Below are 21902 nucleotides of genomic sequence, written 5' to 3'. Positions count from 1 at the left end.
GCCCCAGCAGCAACTGCCTCCTCAACAGTCCGGCGCGAGCTGTGCCGGGGGCCGGGCGGGCGCCTGCGCCTCTCCACGCGGAGGGGCGGCGCGGCGGTCCTGTTGCTCCCCCCCCCCCCGGGTGTGTGTGGGTGTTTGTGTGTGGAGCTGGGAGTTTCTCTACTATTCGGGCTGAGGAAAGAGAGGCTCGTGTGGGACGAGGAGGAGGAGGAGGCGGCGGCAGCTGCCCCGTGACTCTCCTCTCAGCGCGAAGGGAGCCATGGGGCGGCCTCCTCGCCTCGCCTGCCTGGGGCTGAGAGGGGCTCCCTCAGGTAGAGAGAAGACCCTTCCCCCCTCCTCCCCGTTGTGCCATAGGGGCTCCTGGCGCCTCTTCTGCCCCCCCCCCGCCCTTTTTTGTCGGGCCTCGTATGGCCCCTTCCTCTCTTAGCGCTCCCCTGGATTATCCCCGGTGGTGGAGGAGGAGAAAATACTTGCCGGGGGAGGGAGGGGAGATAATCTTTTCCCTCCCGCCCGGGATTATCTCCCCGCCCTCTGCGGGATTATCCTGTCCGCCCTCCTCCCCCCCCCCCTTCCCTCGCTCACCCCGCCTCCTTCAGCAAATCCTCGGGGCGGCGTGGGGACAAATCCCACCCACCCAAGAGTCGCTCCCGCGCGCTCTTCTTTCCCTTCCCCAAAAACCTTGGGCTTCTTCCACCAGGTGAAAGGCACGTATTTTGTTGGGCTGTTGATTATTAATTTATTTTTTGGTTGGTGCTGCTGGTGGTGGTGGGGAAACCGGTGGCTGCGATCCGCATTGAAACTGAAGGTGGAAAGGGAGGGGGGAAAGGGTGGTGGGTGGGTGGGCTGCGATTGCCACGGCGGTGCTGTCACCTCGCTGGATTTGGAGCTCAGGAGGGCGGGAGGCAGGGCGAGAGCGTGGATTGGCCGCGGGGGAAGGGAGGCTGGAGGGGGGGGGGAGAAGGTAGGTAAGTGTTGCAATCCGCCACAAATGCAGCGAGGTGGGGGGTTGCGGGTGGCAACGTGCCAAAGCGCCCCCCCCCCCACGGTAGCAATTCTTGAGTGCCCAGGGTGTTGCTATACAAGGGGAAAGGGGAAATGAGCCAGTCGGTTCTTTGGCTTGATCATGCTTTCTTGGTGTGATCGGCTTCGTCCTTACGAAACTGTAGAGCGTAGCTTTCTCCCACCTACTAACCCACCCCCACCCCCAATTTTTTGGATTTTAACTCTTCGAAATGCCTTGGGTGCCTCTCACGCCACAGCAGCTGAAATAGTTTTACTTAAGGCACAAAATGTGAATGGGAAGAAAAAAAACCCTGCATGGATGTCATTTGTTGTAAGTTGGGCTGGGCTCTGAATGGAGTGGACTTGCTTCTGGCTTTCCGCCAATTGGTTGTGGCTATTGCTGACAGAAGGAAGGGCGGGCGTCATTTAAATTAATGCTCTGACGACACAGCAGTATAAGATAATCACGTTTGGCTCGTGGTAGAACCAGTGGTGGTGATCTGGTTATGTGGTTCCTTTTCACCTGTTTGAGCTAGGTGCAGCGATCTGGATGACTGGTGCTGCAGAGCTTCTTTCCAATTCTGCTGCACAGAGCTCAGGATTACACCCATCCATTAAACTTCATTTTATTGGCTTTGGGAAGAGGAGGGGCCTTTGGAAACTGAACAGAGGCAGGGTAACTATAAATAGACCTTTGGACTAGAGGAAGCTTTGAGCAAATTCTGGTATATTGTATTTGAACCACTAGTATCTGTTTATTGGATGACTGTCATAATGTTCTTATTATGGCTGATGGCTTCTATCATGTCAGTGGGGGGTTGTTTCTAAAAGGCTAGCTACTGTTTTCTGTCATTCTAATAATCTTGTACTTGATATATAAGCTGATAAGATGGTAGACGGTTCAACCATCTCCTTTTTGCTGTTTGTGAACTAGGAAATTATTAATTAGAGCTAGATGTTTATTGCAGCAGGGCATTGTGCCCTGAATGATAATGGAGTTTGTTTTTGGATATATAGGCCACTTTATTTTGTTAAATGTTCCTTTTGGTAGCTGTCTTTTGTATTAATATTACAGTGACATCTCAATATTTCACTGTATGTACACCGTCTCATCTGAGCCTTGATCATATCTAGAGTTTTACTCCTGGATCATTATTCTGACCATATTTATGTTGTCAATAATCATTTAATATGGAGACTGACAGAACCCTGAAGAAGTGACTGTCTGCTGTACTGGGACAAATTTTGCAAGCCAAAAATCTTTATGAAAAGCCTGAATAGCTCTTGTAAAATTGGTACAATAGTGTTTCTTCTAAATGAAGCAGCTGTATTTACAAATGGCAATAAATTAGTATCATGTATTAATTAACTTCCTATTCCCTTTCATTAAAGGGAATGGCTGTGTGGAAGAAAAAATGATGTCTCACGTATTAGCCTAAAATCCTGATGAAGACGTGTCTAAGCAGGTGTGTTGCAAGCTTTATTAATGAACTGCAGTGTTAGATATGTATTCATACATAATTTTTTGATATTATTTAACAGCTCATTGAAAATAATTCCTTGTCAGAAAACATTGATAAGAGGAAGTCATTTTATGCAAACTGCTTAGTGGCTTTTAAAAAAATTATGCTTTATATAAATACTGTTGAAATAAATAAATGACATATGTGGAAAGCTGTGCATCATGTGATGAATTTTATTTTCACAATGATTTCCAGGTTTCAGTGCATGCTCAGGTACATTTGGATAAGATTTAAATTATCGAAGCAACTTGTAGATCATAGCACATTATTAGTATGCAGCTGTTGATTGCTGCAAAAAGGACAAGTGAAAATTATGTTTGGAGAGAAAGTATTTTCAGATAGCATGAATATGGAATTTGAAGTATCTAGGGGGCTGTTGGATATGCCGATTTTAGACCTTAGACTTCTTCTTGTGTCTTGTTCGCTTTCTCAATCATTTTTAGCCTACTTGGGGAGGGTGCACTGTGTATGTATGATAAGTAAAAACATGTAAATATGGAATATGATATCTGTTGGGTGTCATAGTTTCGAGTTTTGAGAAAAAGGCATAGTGGGATCTAGTGGGGGTCTCAAGGGTATGAACACTTTTAAATGTTGTAAACTGACAAATGATATATTGACTTGTGTGGTAATAGTGTGTTGGGGATATTGAAATGCTACCAGAACATGTTGCAATCCCCAGAATCATTGCCTTATGATGGTGTTCCTTTCTTAAACTTGAAAGCTGGAGCCATAGTGCAATATACTGCTTATGAAAGTGGATGTTAGTAAAAGACTAGTAGTTCTGCAAATTGACACTGCATTGATACAATGCCCTGTGGTGTGTTTGCCAATCTTACATCTTTGTCAAATGTGTGGTGTGTTTGTCTGATTGTCTTTTGTCACACAAAATCCAGTTGAATAAGTCATTCTCTTATGTCACTGGCATGTGAGTTTTGTACACACATGGTAATACAATGGCCTGAATCTATACATAGTAGACAATCAATAGGGCTCTTGAAAAACATTTCATTGGAATGCTGATGTTAATAAATGAAATGGGATAGATACAATAATAAAGTCACAAAATCTCATCAAATGTTTTGTATCAATTTAAAAAATATTAACTTTAAATAATGTACTTGAAATAAGCGTGTTTCGCTGAAACTTCTTATGTGTACTTTGGTGCATATCCTGAAATTAAATCTTAAGTTGACATTCTCTCTGTGTTACTCATCAGTTTAAAGCAAGGATTGGGAACTGGGTGACTTCCAGATGTTGCTGAACTATAACTCACATCATTTCCACCCAGCACCAGCAATGATGGGAGTTACAGTCCAACTATCTGGCAGTCACCAGGGTCCCCTTCCCTTCTATAAAGCAGTGAAATACCTTTGGAGGGTTAGAAATGGCTGTTGTAACTTGACATTGCCCACCTGGATTGGGTTAGACCAGAAGTTGTTTTCACGGCCATGCTAAGTGACTATACATCTAAAGCAGGGTTTCCCAAATTTGGGTCTCCAGTTGTTGTTGGATATCTGGATGGCAATAATTAGCTTGACAGCCTTTCCTGTTATAGTAGCAAGTAGTGTAGCATTGAAGTAGTTTCAGCATTCCAAATAATAAAGGAAACTAAAAACTGACTTTAGCTAATTCAGTAGGATTCTTATAAACCCACCTTACTTGCCAGGCAGTGTGAACCTGTGTTCCTCCAGATGTTGCTGGACTACAACTGGAGATCACCTGGAGAAGGCTGGGCTACATGTTACTCTGGGGTTATCCAAACACTACTTACTGACAACCCTTACAAATGTTCAGTCAGCCAAGATTCTGCTAATTTAAGGCAATCCATACACCCAGTCAGTCCAAATGATGAAAGTAACAGCAGTTAACAAACCTACTTAGGACATGCCTTTAATTGTTAGACAGCTCTTATATAGATATGGCTGACTCAGATAATCATATATATATCAGATGGCTGCTGGTTCTTTGGTGAGAGGCTTTTCATGAATGAATACATCAAATGATATCAAGGCGCAGTGTATATAAGAGAGCCTTTGATGTAAGAGCTGGCAATAAAGCTTGCATAGAATACCAACCTTATTCAGTGGTTGGTACCACAGAATGCAAAGGGAAGTTTGGTCAAAATGTATCTCAGAGAAACAAATGTACTGAGTTGTCTTACAGAAGATCTTGATTACTAGGAGTTAACTTATTGCCTAGCACAATGACCTAGAAACTACTATTAGAAGCAGGAGTGATGACCTTTGCTCTGCATTGTTTTGGTTGAAAGAACTTTATTACACTTGGCATGGGAGATATCAGTTTTTCCTATCATCATGTTAAATCTTGCTGTGGAGGATGCAAAACCTTCAGGAGCAGCTTTCAGGGGTGAACTATATGCCATTGGAAGATAAGGTGCTGGAAAACTACACCCATAAATGGTCTTTGGCTCTTGGCCTCTTTTTTTAGTTTTCTCTTCCTCTTAATTATTTTGCATACCAAGCAGAGTCAGCAGCATCTAATGGGGCTCACATATTCCCCAAATGCAAATAATAATTCAGTCAAACTTAGAGGAGTTATGCATGTATTGTGAACAAAGGAACTGTACAAAGCCTCCAAAACATGCAGAAAAAACAATGTTAGAGTAAAATGTTAAGGGTTGTGATTAAAATGCTTTTGGCTACACCCAAATTGCACTGGAAATCGTTTGTTGGAAGGACTTTTCATAATAAAAATATTCTGAAAAACCCAGTATATGGAGTTCATTTTGCTGAAACCCTTGGAGAATTCAGATAGTTTGGTGGGATGTTACTTACTTTGCTGAAGCTGTGCTGACACTTCTATGCATGGCACGTACATCTATTTTTAACAATTCTAGCCTTGGTGGTTTCCACCCATAATGCTTGTCAAATGTTTGGTTGATTTCCTGTGTACTGATAGCTCCCTGGGTCCTTTTTGAAAGTTTTGTGCTGGCTACCGTCTATTGTCTGATAGGGGCTAACATTTTGTTAAAAGTTAAATTGCCTTGCCATTTCAGATTTTAAATGACACCTGATTCTTGTGCTTTCTTACTGAATTGATTTTCCTTTCCTTTCCTTTCCCTTTATTCCCTCTACATGAATGTATGATTCTGTTGTATTGACGAAGTTGTAGCTTAGGTGGTTATTTTTCTTCAGTAGTGTCTGTGATGAAGCAAATAGAATTTTTAAATTAAGGTTTTTCAGGGTTGCTTTTATGACCTTCATCTAATCCTTTCTGTGTCCTGAGTTAGTGCTGCTACTGAGTGTTCTTAAACAGACATCTTGGTGCCCTTTAAAATATAGTTACCTTGCTAGTGTTGTGTTCTTCCGTTTCATCAATTTGGAGAAGGTTTTTCCTTCTATAGTCTTCCTTTGCTTTGTAGCTCTTCCTTGGCTCTGTTTAATTACCACTATATTGGTATTTTCTGGCATTTGTCCTTCGTCAACTGAGGTCTTGATTTTCCAAAATACATTATATTTGCACCAGTGATACAGATGCAGGTTTGCCTGGATCACCTGATCTAGCAAGTGAATATGGATCTTCATAATTTGATTGGATACGTGTATTTCTTTTCCTTTGCATCAATCTTCAGTTTTATTATTATTTATTTATTAAATTTGTATACCGCCCTTCATTTGTAGATCTCGAGGTGGTTCACAGCATAAAAATACAAGATAAAATATATAATACATAATAACAAGAACAAAACAAACCAGTAACCCCCCTCCCGCAAACACATTTAAAAGGGCCTAAGATGTTAATCATCTTCTGGTTGAAGAGCTGTATAATGAAGGTGCCAGCTGAACCTCCCTGGGGGGAGCATTCCACAAATGGAAAGCCACTGCAGAAAAGGCCTTTTTTCGCATTGCCACCTCCACACCTCTCATGGAGAAGACACATGAAGAAGGGCCTCCTATTTAATCCTTTAGTAATTCCCATGCTCTCTGCAGTAATCTGATTCTCAACTGTGTGTATTTAGGTTGTTTTTTTAGCCAATTCTCTTTCTTTCTGGTGCTGTTCTCCTTGAAATTGAATGACTGATACCCTGCCCACATACATGTTGAACTAAATAGTATTGTTGTTGTTGCTAGGAGACTTAAGCTGCAATCCTAAACTTACTTGCTTCTTTTGAAGTAAGTACCATTGAAATATTTCTGAGCAAACATGATTAGGATTGGACTGTTAGCAGATTCTCTGCACTATTTGAGTTATTTCTGGTTTGGTTGACTTTCTATTTGTGCCTATCATGAGTTGCCATATGAATGTGTTAAGTTATTCTCTTGTTTGTGTTCAGTTCACTATAACCATATGACTGAAGTGGTTAGAAGATTGAAGCCAGATCTTTCTGTTTATGATACAAAATTGTCTCCTTCTCCTGTTCCAAATGACCCAGCCTCTGAAGTTTCCTTAACTTTCTTCTTCTACACTAGCATACTTCCCTTCTGAAATATGACCAGAATGTTATCTTCTCTGAGCCCTTGGCAGGATCCCCTTAACCCCCTTTTCTCAGTTCATTCACATAATTTTCTTGGTTAATGGGGTCTGGGCAGCCATGTATTTTACTTCTGCCTGGTTCTGGAAATGAGAGCCCAAATCATTTGAAGGTACAATAAATGTTTACATTTGTGTGGTGTGTGCTCCTTGTTCAGACCTCAAATACGTCAGGTACTCTTGTCAAAAAATACAAGCTGCCCCACAAGTATGAGTGAGCAAGACACCAGTTTCTAGAAGATGCTTGAAAAGATCTTGAAAAGATGCTAGAGTGAAGGCAGAAAGCCTGGAACAGAACTAGGGAGAATGCAGGAAATCAACCAAGTGCTCCTACTTATTTAATGGCTTTGTATAAATGACATTGTTTACTCGGAAGTCCTATTGAGTTAATGAGGCTACCAGGTAATTGGGGTTAGGAATGCAGCTTTAGATTGTTTGGAATGTAATTAGACAAGAAATATGAAAATATTTAAGACTGAACTAACACAAAACAGGATGCTGCTAATCAGTCTTACATAGTAGCTCAGTCAACAGTTGCCACATGACACACTTTCATCAACCTGTGTAGGCAGGGTTTGGCAGAAAAGCCATCCTATGTTGGATGACACAAGCTTCAGCTATAGCTCTTGCTGGATTCTTTCCTCTGAGGAGCTTACGACAGTGTTTAAGCCAGACTTGTCCAGTGTATTAATTGAGCTTCTTAGCTGAACAGTGGTTCATTTTTAGGATTCCTACAGCTAAACTGATGACTATGCCAGGTATACAAGGCTGGCTGTTTCTCACCACCTGAGAAATCTGAGTTTGATACAAATTAAATGTACAAATTGTCTGACACACTCTAATCGGCCTTTCAGATAATTGTTTTAGCAAACTAAATGTGGATATCTGTTTTCCAGCACAGGGAAGCTTTACAGTGGATGCTCGGGTTGCGAACATGATCCATGTGGGATGCACGTTCGCAACCCACAGCGTTCACAACCCGCAGCAGCGCGTCTGCGCACACACGGGTTGTGATTCAGCACTTCTGCGCATGCACAAAGTGTAATTTAGCGCTTCTGTGCATGCTCGACTGCCGAGACCAGGAAGTAACCCATTCTGGTACTTCCAGGTTTCGGTGAGTCTGTAACCCGAAAAAATGCAACCTGAAGCCTTTGTAACCCAGGGTATGACTGTAATCACATTTTAATACTGAAAAAGCCCAAACAGTTTGATTTATAGAGTAAACTTTAGACCACTTCCCTCATCAGCAGTTTTTGACGATTGTAAGTTAATTGATGTGGCTAAATACAAAAAACAGCATTTTTTTTTAAAAAAACCCATGTCTGATGTCCCATTATGTATGATACTGAGACAACAAAAGACACGAACCCCACTTCTTACAGTGGTAGATTGAGATGAGAAAATTAATTTTAAAGGAATGTGGATTCATTGAAAAATTGTCAAAATGTCTTCCTTTTCAGAAGCACTTCAACTTTCTTTAGTATGTTCACTTCCTCAGTTGGCAGTCTCTTGGAAGCAAGCACTGCTATTGTTCTTTCCAATAAAATTTCTTTAATAATAATCAAAATAGTACATGCATTTGCAACTCTCAGTTTGAAATTTGGAAGGAAAAAAGTTTTCCCCCTGAAAAAGGATGGAGATAGCCAAGTTTTTAGACATCCAAGTTTAGCCACTGATGATGACATACCACTTACATCTGTACAGATTGAAAATCTGTTGTGCTTCTCATCTGAAAGATTGTAGTCACATTTTTGGTTGGACCCATCTTTTCCTTCAGACATTAGCAGTTACTTAGTCACACACAACATAAGCAGGAATATTGTTAAAGTTTTGGCTGTTAAATTAGAAAGCCTGGCCATTAATATATATTTATATATATATACACACACAGAATTGTTTCCTGCATAGGTACTTTTGTACCTAAGATTAGAATAAATTTGTCTTCTTGTACAGTCTTCTGACTATTCAACTATAATAAGTGTGGTTAGAAAGTATCAATTAAAAACAATACAGTGTTCAAAGGTTTTTTGGCAGGGTGCTGAAATTAGACTTGAATACATTGATGCAATCTTTTATATACCTTGATTTATTCTTGATGAGCTGCATAATTTTTGGCAAAAGATTCACTATCATTCCTAACAAAGGGTTTACAATTTTCTGGATAATGTTCAAATGGATTTTAGGACATTATTGGTGTTTTCAACAAGAACCAATTTGGCATGTGGGTCTTGGAAGTGGCATACAATTCACTAGTAAAGCAATTAGCATGATAAGTAACTGAGTAACTGAATGTTAATACAGGATCAGGTGAATTGAACAAGGGTGATTCTTAGTATTAGATGACGCATTTCCTCTGCCCTAATAGGAAGCTTTATTGCTCAGTGTTTCAGGTTTAGCATTGGAAGAGTGTATTTTGAGTGGTGAAAACCCCGCTCCAGGTTTTGTGAGGAAACTCATTTAGATCTTGAAATCTGTTTTTTGGACTTACTTTGAAACTGAAATTGCCTTAGTTGCCCTTGTAGATTATCAGTGCAAGGAGATGGGCAGGAGGAACATGACCCTATTATCTTTTTTTCTTTTTTAACCTATCAGTATCTTATCTTTCTGGACTGCCTAACTGGGATATTAGTGGCACAGGTCACAATGTCCCTGCATCTTGGCTACCACTGAGTCTTATGTTTGCTTTAGGGAGGAGAGACTTCTGTGTGAACTGCATCATGGTTTGTAAAGCTTCTGGGAGGAATCAGTCAAGTGTCAATCTGGCAGTGCTCTTATTACTAGAATTGAAACTCTTGAGGCTGATGCTCCTTTTCAGGCATTGTAATATTTCATTTCCTTTATTTTCCACTGTAACTATAGGCTTTTTGCAGCTCAGATCTTCTCTCTGTTTATCAGCATGGATTTTCAATAGGTCTGAATCTTACTGCATAATCAGTGACTCCACCAACCCAACCAGCATAATTAAAGTCAGAAACAGGACATGGCTTCCATTGTCATTGTGTGTTCTCTTCCTTCTCCTTGTTTTCCATCCATAATAAGCTTCTTTATATGATGTATCCTTGGGATTCTCAATCTTTGTTATTTAGGCTCTTTATCTTGAGAGCAAAATCACTCAAGAAGCCCAGATGCAGCTTTATTTCCTCTCCTGTCACTGTAATTGTGCGCTCCATATCAGTTGCTAATAAGGCACACTTGCAACCAGAGTGCAAACTAATATTTTTCTAGTTATGTTTATTGAATTATTTAGAACTTACTGAACTTTGTGCCCTGTTAGATTTGTTTTGGGATAGTGGTACAGCTTTGATATCTTTTTAGCAACTTTCAGTAGATTTGGCTTCAAATGACTAAAGGTAGAGTTCTGGTAGCAGTGCAGCCTACTTCTGCGGTCCTTTCATCTTATACATGCAGCTATATAGCGATAGAAATCGCCTATGGTGCTTTGATTACTCCTATTGCTGTGATCATGCCCCTTCCATTTCACAAGCCATAGAAAAACTTTTACAGCTTCAGGCAGTTTTTAACACTTTAATGTATTATTGGAGCATGCATTAAATCAATAGTCTTAGAAGCAGGAGGAAAGAAAAACTATGGCAGTAGGTGATGGCAAAGCAGATGCTGAAAGTTAAATTGTAAAAATAGCCATTTAAACACTGAAAGCAAGGCTTAAATTTTTCCTCGGAGGACAATTCAGAAAACTTAAAAATGTTGTCATGGATTTTTAGCAATTGCTCAGCTTGTGAATGTGTCAAATAAGGAATACACACACTTAATAAGGAACACACACACACTTAGTTGGACACACACACTTCATTCCAGAGCCTTTCATAATGATAGCATGGATAAGGGGTTCCCTAGACAGTAAGCAGTTTGCTTGGGGAGGGCCCCAGTTTGCATTCTGTATAAGCTGATCATGTCTGTCTCCGACAATGATTTTTCTTGCACGACAGGTCCTTTTGGCTCTGCTCTTTGCACACACACCCCTTTGTACCCATGTGTGCACATACATCTGCGTCCTGAGAACACTTCATGGCATGCATCTGACAAAGTCGGCTCTAATCCATGAAACCTTATGCTACCACAAATCTGTTGCTCTTGAAGGTGCCAGAAGACTCATTAAATGTTTGCAGGAGTCATCTAAAACACTTGAGGCAATCACTTAACATTTTTGTAACCCCCAAAAGGCATCAGCTAGTATCAGCTTTGCATCTTTCATGGAAAAAAGACCCCTGTGGTGGTTGTTTGTATCCATATATTCATTCCTAGGATCTCCACATAGCTGCTATATATTCCTCAAAATTACTAGAGGCTCTAACCACGATGTAACATTGTCTGAAATATAGGGAACTAAGCCTTAACTCACCCCGTCCTCTTGGGTACAATTGCAAAATAGAGAAATAGTTGTGGGGTAACACATAACCTATGTTGGCTACAATAGGATGCTGCTTTCAAGCTTATAATGTGGGGAGAGGACCCTGCAGGCACTGTGTTGGTAATCCCTGCCTTAGGAGAATCAATATAGCTGAGTTGTAGAACACATGCTTGGCATGAAACGGTCCTAGGTGCAACCTGGCATCGCAAGGCTAAGAACATAAAGAGACCTGCTGGGTCAGACTGAAGGTCCAGTATTCTGTTCCCACAGTGGCCAACCAAATGCCTATGGGAAGCCCACAAACAGAAAATGAATGCAATAGCACTCATGTACTATAGAGAGGGCTGGAAAAGGCTGACCTATAGGAAAGCAAAGTCTGAAACCCTGGAGAGCTGATACCAGTCAGTGCAAACACTGAACTAGATTGGCCTGCGGCAACTTGGTATAAGGCAACTTCCTGTGTTCTTCCTTAACTGAATCAAACTATAATACTTGAGTTGATTCCACTTAGACCGAAGCCCTGGCTTTGAATGATCAATAAACTGTGACTCTTGCATGCAGATCAAGGGTCAGCTTGCACTCTGGCGCAGCATGTGCTCTATGTTTATGGTAGGGTGCCAGGAAGAAGTCAGATGTGTCCTACTCTCCAAGTTTGGCTGTGGATTTATTCTGTGTATACATATGCTCAGTCAATTTATTTGCCCGCTTTTCTGCCTGTCAAACCTGATGTGGCACATTAACATGTTTGCATGCCACACTAATGTGGGAACTGCTGTGAAACATCATGGCGGGTGGGAACAAGCCTGGAAGACCATTCTAACATTTGTGACACTTTCAAACTGGGGCTTGTATTTGTATGGTAGGAGCTGTTGTAACCCAGTTAGGGACCCAATTGAAAATCTAGCAGATAACAAATAATGTTACCGCATCTGTGTCACTTTCTGATGGGAGTCACTGTTTGTATTGAATTATAAGATTGTTTTCTGTCCTTCAGATGTTCAGTTTTCTCCAGTAGCCTACAAAAGCCATAGATGTCACAGTTGATGTAGAATTGTGGCTGTGATAACAACTGTTCAGCTTGGGAGAACTATATATGTGATAAATAGTACTGGCAGATTACTAATGGCAAGCATATTCTAAATACCATGGAGTCCTAATCTATATAGAACATAGTTTTGTAGCTAGGGTGGGAAAATAGAAAGATGTAATCTGTTTAAAGCTTCATTCCTAAGTGCACTTACTTAGAAGCAAGTCTCATTATACTCAGCGGGATTTTGGAGTAAGCATGCCTGGAATTGCACTGGGAATTTTGACACTACATAGCTGCTGTGGATTATGAATAGGTAACTATGCAAGCCTGGAATAAGCAAAGGCGTGGCCTAATTTTGGAAAGCTTTTTTTAAAAAAATGGCATTGGCCATACTTGTATTAATGGGTAAGAAATGATATTTAAGACTTGAATATATCCACCATTCTTTACACGATTCTGCTGGAAGCATTGAACTGAAGCTACTCTTGATGGAAAAAATGTATCATTTCCTTCAAAATTATAGAGTAATAGAGTGTGTGTGTGTGAGAGAGAGAGAGAGAGAGAGACCCTGAAATGAGAAACACTTGCCTTCAACCTTTTACATTGTACCTTAAGATGAAGAATGTTTGAAATATCCTATGTTTTGCTGTGCCTCTAAAATATGTGGGGAAGGGCCATACCCCAGTGGTACCACGTCTGCTTTGAATGCTGTAAGTTCCAGGTTCAATTCCTGGCATATCCAGGTAGGAATGGGAAAAACTCCTCTCTGAAATCCTGGCGAGCTGCTGCCAGTCAGTATTGAGATAGATAGACCAGGGCTGTTTTCCTAAGACGTGTGTAGCTTTCAGATTAGACATTATAGTATCACATGCAATCACATGTAAAGGCTTAGGGTTTATAACCTTGATAAATATGAATTGGTGTTCATGTGGAATATGATGGGCATAATTCATGATGATAAGTAATTGGTTTCTTTAAGGATAACTTGTTTCAAGAGAATTGTATAATTTGTATGTTTACTTTAAAGAAAAGGCCTTCATGCATGGTACTAAGGAGCTATTGATTAATTGCTGAAGGATATTATCACGGCCAACAGCAAGACTGGGTTCAGAAAAAGATTAGACATACCTAAACTGGTAGTCCTGACTTATAGCTATTAACCAGTATGATGAAGCTCATTTGTAAGATGCCATTAAAACATTGTCTTCCTTAAGCTTAGAGTGAATTACAGTTCCATATAACTTTTCTTGTAATACATGCCCTTAGAAAGAAATTATACTGTCCACCACAGTTGAATATTACATTCTGGGCTGGACGGACATTAACCTAACCTGTTAGGATCATTTATATCCTGCTGAGGAAGTATGTGCTTCCTCACAAAGATAAATGGTCACTGCATTTTAATAGTATAGATTAATATAATTTATACAAGACTGATATTATTGTTGGATACACCGCCACTGCTTGAAAATGGTTGAGATTAGTCTTAATTGCCTGCATGTGGAGCTTTATATGAACAACTGTTGATAGAAGTCTGATGTGAAGTTGTTTTTTAGAATGGTGGACATGAACATAATGGATTGGGCTGGTTGCCATCTATCTCTGGATTTTGAATAAAGGGAATCAACATTCATTAAAATTGCAGACCTATCCACACACTAAATTATTCTTTTATATAATCCAAAGGACAGTGTGTTAAAATAAAGGACAAATGTCTGTTGAGCAAATGAGTTTTGAAGAGCCAGCCAATCTACACACAACAGAGAAAGTCAAAATAACTCTAGAGATACCATGGTGTCCTTCCTTGTTCCAGCTATAGCAACTGGACAGAGCCGAAATGAGAAGCTGTTGCTCCTCAGACTTCCAGTGGAGTGGTGAGGATATGAGGCAAGATATGAGCAAGTCTGGTGGTAGTGGTATGAATGTGCAAAATTTGTGGATCTGTCCCTGAGATGGGATGGGATGGGATGTTGGGAAAAGAAGCCGTGGTGATTCACTGCCAGTCATACTGTAATAGGTTATGTTCTAGCCATGGAATTAATTGGGTCATCTTGGGCCAGTCTCATTGCTCAGAATAGCCTCTACCTTACAGGGTTGTTTGGATCAAATAATTGGAATAGAGAGGCGGTGTCATGCACATGCTCCCAAATTTATTAGAGGGAAGTTGTCCCAGCCTACTTTCAGACATCTTCTAAAAACTGAACTGTTTAGATAGGCTTTCACAATATGAGTTTTTCTTTAAACCAACCAGTATCTACTGCTGCTTTATTCAGTCTATAGATATATATTAAATGTAATTAAAGATTGATTTTATTGCTACTATTATGTTGTAAGAGCCTTGTTACATTTTATGAAAGAGCATATTATTCATTTTCTAATAATAATTCATTTGCTTTTATAACGTGGGCTCATAGTGCAAGATGCGTACCTGAAATGGGCCATATCAAATAAATTACAACAGCAAGACTGATTGTGTTTTGTACAATTGGCACAATATAAATTTTCAAGAGCTACTATATATATTGATTAGGATGTGAGCCTTGGGTTTAGTGAAGTAGAATTTTTTAGTCCCCCCCCCGTATATTCTCAATTATTATACAAATTGGTTCCAGTAATAGGTATTATACAAACATCATTTGTCCCTACCACATTACTCCCTAAGACAATGGCAACTTCAGTTACTTGGTGAAATATAGCCATTGAGAGACAATTTTAGCTGTGTGCCCTGTGAAGAAGTACTTTCTTTTGTCTGTCCTGAACTGTCCTTGCAATATTCAGCTTCACTGGATGGCCCCTGTTCTAGTATGTCTGTTTTTGTTCACATCATGCATAATTTTACACACGTCTGTCATGTCCTGCCCCCTTCCTTTTTATTGTTTTCTAAACTAAAAAGCTCCCGATATTGTAACCTTTCATCATAGGGGAGTGGATCATTTGGTTGTCCTTTTCCAGATGTATAATACCTTTTTCTGAGGTGTAGAGACTGGAACTGAACACTATGTAGCTTATACATTTGTCTCAAGCATGTAGAAAACCTGTGGGTGCACACAGACATATTAGATGGGAGAAAAATTTCTGTGCATCTTTCAAGATCTTTGAGTTTAAACATGGTGGCAGCTTACACTAGTTGTCTTGGTTTCTTTAGGCAGAACTGGAAAAATATTTTAGATGGCTGGGTGCTAGTATCTGTTTCTTCAAGTTCCAGAACAGCCTGGATTATTAACTTGAATTTTCTGCTATGCCTGCGTTGCTCCCTCTAATCTTTATGTTAACTAGCACAACTGCATTATGTTTCAGAAACCTTAAGAGTGATTGGCAACAACCTTGGTTTATCCACTAAAGAAAAAAAATCCCCGTTGCTGTCAGAATTTCTGAAAGCATAATGTGACTGTCATTAGCCTCCTACACATGCTTTCAGTGAGAACTTGTTTGCTAGGAAGAAATGGGATGCATTTATTAGAAAGTGTGGGTATAGCAGCTATTCCTTAAAACCCAACTCCATTTCACTTTGAGAATGGTACTATATGGCTGAAAAATTGTACTAAGTACAACTGGCTAGAAAAAGAAATAGATTTTTGAAGAAGGGGCTATTAAGAGTGTCTTCTGTTCATCTTGTACAATAAAGGCAACTAGATTACAACAGTGCAGAATCTACTGGAATTTTCTCAAATGAGATTTGTGTTCTTAACAGACTTGTTGCTTGTGTTTTTGTGGTTTTGAAAGCGGTAGCTGCTTTTTCTTCTCAGCTTATTTCTGAATACCGCCATACCTCCTTTTCTCAATATTATGCACTTAAGATGTTTTATTTAATGGTGGTGGGATTATTTTGATCAGCTAAAATTTAATGCAACTGTGAGTGTATACTTGTGCCTTCAAATACAATTGCGGCCCATTAATTACATCCATTTAGGTTCAGCACTATTGACCATGTCTTTTATATCTCTATTCTAAGCATACAGATCGGTCCACTTACTACAACAAACACAGTAACTGGGTTTGAACTGTGCCATAAGCACTAATGATGACTTAGTTTTTTACACACTTATATGTAAACTGTTCAAATGCTTCTTTAAAAAATAATCAGATGACATGAAAACAGTGTGCTTGGGCCTTAAATAGTTTAATGACAGTTTTAAAGGAAAAACCGGCATGCTAAATTTATTTGATTAAGCCTAACTTTTTTAAAAATGAGCTCTTGCTCAACTTCTCCCTTTTCATCTTTTCAGCAGCAATGCAGCAAGTTTTGGACAACCTTACGGACTTGCCTCCATCAGCAGGAGCTGAAGAAATAGACCTTATTTTCTTGAAAGGAATTATGGAGAATCCTATTGTAAGATCGCTTGCTAAGGTGACAGTGTTGTTTGTTCATATATATATATATATATATATATATATATATATATATATAAAACTTCAAAATTTAGCATGAAGGCGGGGCTGGAAAGAGCTCAGTATATGGAGAGTTGCTGGACTTTATCATGTGTGCAGTGGGGCCTAGATTTCTGTGTCTATAACCCTCTTGGTATGAACTAGCAAGATTCTGTAGGGCAATGAGTGTGAAGAACTTGCCCCACACATTCACAGCTGAATATGCTTCAAGTCCCTGTGTACAAAGTTATGTCATCCAGCATGGAAAGAGGAGTGTAATGTTTTAGAACTGGATTGTTGTATTTGATGTTTTAATGTGTTGAAAACTGATTTCAGATTATTTTTCCTTAATAATACAAAGTGATATAGAAACAAAAAGAATTATAATTATAAGCCTTTTGAAAGGCTGAGTATTTCGGGGGGATTTTGTCTGCTCCTTTCAGCCCGGTGTTCTACTCTTCCCACAGACACTCTAGTTAGGTTTCTGGTGACTGAGTTCACGGGCAACTATTACTTAAGGCAGTTTCCCATATTATAGACAGTTAGGATCACAAAATTGTATACATAATTTCAGTAAAGGAACGCTGATCTGTTTTTCTAAAACTTACAATAGTTGAGGATAAATCTATACTTGTGCCAAAAAAATGAATGGAGTAGAGAATCTGATGGCTGCTTAAAGAGAGAAACTAAATATATGAGTTTAAGTTTCCATATCAGAATTCTTGAATGCGCTGTTAACAGACTTTTAAAGATAAAATGTTTATATGCTGGAAATCTGGATATCCAGATTACACTTTGCTAGCAACACTTTCCTTGAATCAAGATCTCAAGGATTGTGATTACAATTTATTTGTATGCTGGTTTTTTAGCTCAAAGGCACTCATAGCAGTGAAGAGCAGACTAAAGTAATAAAGTGCCATAAATAGATCAGTGAGCAAAACAGTATACAAGACAGCAACATCACAATTCAGGAAGGCCAGAGAAAAGCCTTCCCAATGAGGATTTATGATAGCTCAGTTGGGTAGAGCATGGTGCTGATAACACCAAGGTCTCAGGTTCGATCCCCAGATGAGACAGCTGCATATTCCTGCATTGCAGAGGGTTGAACTAGATGATCCTCAGGGTCCCTTCCACCTCTACAATTCTGTGATTCCGGGTAAAAGGTGCTTTCACTAACCATATATATCACCCACAGCTGCCAATTTTGTTGGCCTATTTATGCTTTAAGAGATCAGTTTCGCATGTATGGTGATGGTGCACAGGATTAAGTGAACACTAGTCCCCATAACAGTTGCGAAGGTGAGGAAAAAACCTGCTAACCTTGTTTCTGTGGCTAGATACATTTTATTGCTCCCACAGAGCTGTATGCTAGCCATGGTATCTTTCTTGTTTTGCTAGAGGTAGGGGAACCAAATAACTATTCAGAAGATAGAGTTGTATGCTAGACTATCTGAACAAGCAACCAGAGGCAATACAGTTGGAGAAGCAGAGTTGTTAATCAAAAATTTTCCAGTCAATCTAAGGTCTGTTTTCCAATCTTCACAGGCTCATGAACGACTGGAAGATTCTAAGCTTGAGGCTGTCAGTGACAACAATCTGGAATTGGTAAATGAGATTCTTGAAGACATCAGTCCATTAATGAACAAAGATGAAAACATTGCAGAGTTGGTTGGTATACTGAAGGAGCCACACTTTTTGGTAAGATTACTTCATTCTTAACAATAAAAAATACTTTTGTTCACTTATTATAATGTATCAAAATCAATTTTCATCTAATTAAAGATAAAACACTGTGTCCTTTATCCAGAGAGTTAGTTATGCTTTGCGTCCTGCTGAAGTGGAAGAAACCTCTGTTAATCTTAAACAATTTGTTGCTCTAGTTTAAATGAGATTTAAGCACCACTTTCTAAACTGCAGAACATGCATAGGAACAATTATCTTAAAATGAAAACTAGTAAAAAAGGAGTAACTAGAAGCTTACTGTCTTGCACTTTTGACATGCGAATTGAGCTTATGAAATTTTGCAGTGTCCACTTGTACACAGAAATGTTAAGGAGTTATCACATTTCTCCTTTTCTGACTGTTGGGGCAATTATCACTTAGATAGAAACAAATGTAACATTAGTGACTACACTGCTATACTCCATTACATATGTATGTATGTATGTTTGTTTTGTTTTTTGCAGTCACTCTTGGAAGCCCATGATATTGTGGCATCAAAGTGTTATGAATCTCCTCCCTCTAGCCCAGAAATCAATAATTCTTCAGTGAACAATCAGATAGTGCCCGTGGATGCCATCCGTATACTTGGCATTCACAAAAGAGCAGGGGAGCCGCTGGTAAGTAAATTGTGAAAGAACATTCAGTTTTCCCACCTTCCCTACATACAGAGGGGAGGAATATTTGACATGTCTATGTATATTGACTTTCTTGCTTCTCTTAACCTATGTTGTAAGAAGATAAATGCATTCTCAACTGAAGCTAATAGCCTAAGGTGGAACAGAAGTAGGGAAGGGAAAACTTCTTAAGTGCATCTGAGTAGTTCAGAGTTTTCAAGAGCTGTTCAAACCTTTAGCTGTGTTGGGTAAAATAATGCCATTTACCAGAAACTCCTCAGGGGCCTTGGTAACTGCAAGCTTGATTTTATATATGTTAACTGGGTAGCATACATTCTTGCTACCTACACCGTGGAATAAACCTTAATGAACTCAGAATTGTCTGGAATCATTCCTGTCAGCTGAAAGCCTGACAAATAGATTTTTGTTAGTCAGTTCCTTATTTGAAGTACTTTTTGTTTTTTGGATTTCAGGAACATAAAAGTTTTAACAACTCATGTGATACGCAATCACAGTATTAAGAGTCTAGTTTTTAAATGTGGATATATGTTGCAGAAATAAACTCTGATGCCCTTCCACTGTTCATTTAGGGTGTGACATTTAGGGTGGAGAATAACGATCTGGTAATTGCAAGAATCCTTCATGGAGGAATGATAGATCGACAAGGTCTTCTACATGTGGGTGATATTATTAAAGAGGTTAATGGTCATGAAGTTGGAAACAATCCAAAAGAGTTGCAAGAACTTCTGAAAAGTATTAGTGGAAGTGTCACTCTGAAGATCCTTCCTAGCTACAGAGATAATATTATTCCCCAACAGGTGAGTATTACTATGTTTCACTTGAAGGGACTTCATTTGTTTCCTTTCCTTTACTCTAATGTTAATTAAATCAACTATTGCAAGGGATAAATTTGGTTATATGTTTTATTTTTTCTTTACATTTATGTGTGTGTGTTTGTGTGTGTGTGTGTGTGTGTGTATTTATATTCTCATAACTATAGTAATCAGTTGTCTACAGTCAGTGGATCACCAATGGCCACTTGATGGAATATGAAATCCTTATGTAGAGTGTATACTATGCAGGATTAATATGACTCTCTTGTTAGATTATAATCTAACATAATTGCACGAGGTTTTCTTTCATTTAGAATACATACGTTGCCACAACTCGTCAGTGTATCAACAGAGCAGGGGATCACCTCTGAAGCTGCTCTTTACTGTCTACAAAAGGGCTTTACATTACTTTCCTGAATTCCTCTTAAATGAGAAAAAGTATATCATTTACTTTGATACCTTTGTGTCCAACATATGCTTAAACTATATACAGTTTATAGTTAAAACAAAAAATGAGCTACATTTAGTCTTTTATAAATTCTTAGGTTAGCATTTTGTTTTTCCTCAAGATTACAATTTTCTATATTTAAAAAGTTTATGAAAAATATTAAGTCTACACAGTACTAACATGTTGTGAAGTTACATTTGGTTGGCTGGGCTCTGATTCAGTTCTCAGATATGCAGAGTAGAAAAGAAAACCTCATTGCGTAAGAAGTGAGCCCTTCTCTACAGAAGAAGGATTTGCTGGATCAATTTGTTATGTCAAAAGGGATATTTTTCTTTGAAAAGCACAGAATAAACTATACTGATGAAATGTTTGGAAAGTATTAGTTTTGTCATCAAATGTAAGTTGTTGGTAGACATTCAAAGTGTTCTCAATTCTTCGGTAATGTGTATCTGACTAGTGTTTACATTTTGGTTTTGATTTTTCCGTAGTATTTTCTCTCAAAAAGGCTCTTGGCAGTTTGCATTTTATAAAAAATAATAATAAAGCAATATGCGGCAGAAAATATAGAACCACCCATATATGCTTTGCTAACCTGCAAAAAAACTGGAATAAAGCGCACCACATAAATTTAACTTTAAATGCATTCAAAAAGAAGTCTCTTAAGGCTTATTATTCCATTGATAACTGAGGTGGTTATTAGTAGGAGGAGCAAGGAAGCCATATTAACTGGGCATGTAAAGAGTACATTCCCTTATTCCATTGGTCAACTGCAGCCTTTCTGCACTTGGAACTAAGGAGCAGGTTTCTTTTCATGGTAGATAGCAGGGATTGCCGCACAAGTTTCAGTCGTGCACCCTTCTTAATAAGCATTGCCCTCATCTCCTATGATTATTGTTAGCTAATGTTTGGGAAATATTTTAAACACTTAAAACATAGTTTATGCAGCCACTAAGTTTAATGCCCTCATTCATACATCACACAAGTCAAATGCGCATGAGTGAATGTGTGGGCACTCAGAGGGGAACTTGTAGCTGCTGTGCTGCTCTTCAGTTTCATTAATGTGCTTTGCTAAGACAAGTTCATGGTTTGGCTTAGTGTGTTTGAGCCCAGGCTTGTGCGTCAGCTCTCTCTAGACAAGCCACAATCTTTAACCACTGTTTACCCTATGGTGTACAGCTTGTGATTTGTCTGGAGTGAGCTAAAGCGCAAGTCTGGGTTCAGACAACAAGTTCAGCAAAACAATGGCTTAGCAAAACACAACAACAAAACAACCAGGGAAGACCAAGCTGGCTGTGTTCTGCTCTCTGGGAGCCCACACGCTTACTCATTTGGGCTAAGCCATGATTAGCTATGGTCGGGGTAAGTGTGATGTGAAAAGCAGACCAATGTCAGTAATTTGTGCCCATTTGTGCTAACTGCTTTTATACTTGCTAGAAACTTAATTGTCGTCTTAAAAATGTGCATTGTCTGGAGTTAAGCAGTAAGCATCATGTGAACTT

General features: G+C 39.2%; 1 protein-coding gene across 21 annotated transcripts in view; it reads left to right on the top strand.

The window, feature by feature from the left end:
* The window catches only part of PALS2 (protein associated with LIN7 2, MAGUK p55 family member), a 38355-nt gene that overhangs the window by 487 nt on the left and 15966 nt on the right, over positions 1-21902 (top strand). For 3 of the 21 annotated variants that reach the window (XR_014540317.1, XR_014540320.1, XM_083578662.1), the window contains exons 2-6: positions 2395-2468; positions 16645-16766; positions 18332-18484; positions 18973-19125; positions 19713-19940. Coding sequence is in view for 16 of the 21 variants with exons in the window: in XM_083578662.1 (XP_083434788.1) it covers positions 16650-16766; positions 18332-18484; positions 18973-19125; positions 19713-19940 (651 nt within the window). In the remaining 5 variants the exon portion in view is untranslated. Of the gene's footprint in view, positions 1-31; positions 705-2394; positions 2469-6639; positions 6662-16644; positions 16767-18331; positions 18485-18972; positions 19126-19712; positions 19941-21902 lie in introns of those variants that run through there. The other 18 variants (XR_014540321.1, XM_083578674.1, XR_014540319.1 and 15 more) reach the window with 15 other exon arrangements.

This window comes from Podarcis filfolensis (genome assembly GCF_964270895.1).
Source record: "Podarcis filfolensis genome assembly, chromosome: 12".
Lineage (NCBI taxonomy): Eukaryota > Metazoa > Chordata > Lepidosauria > Squamata > Lacertidae > Podarcis > Podarcis filfolensis.
This window is presented reverse-complemented; position numbering and strand designations above follow the sequence as displayed.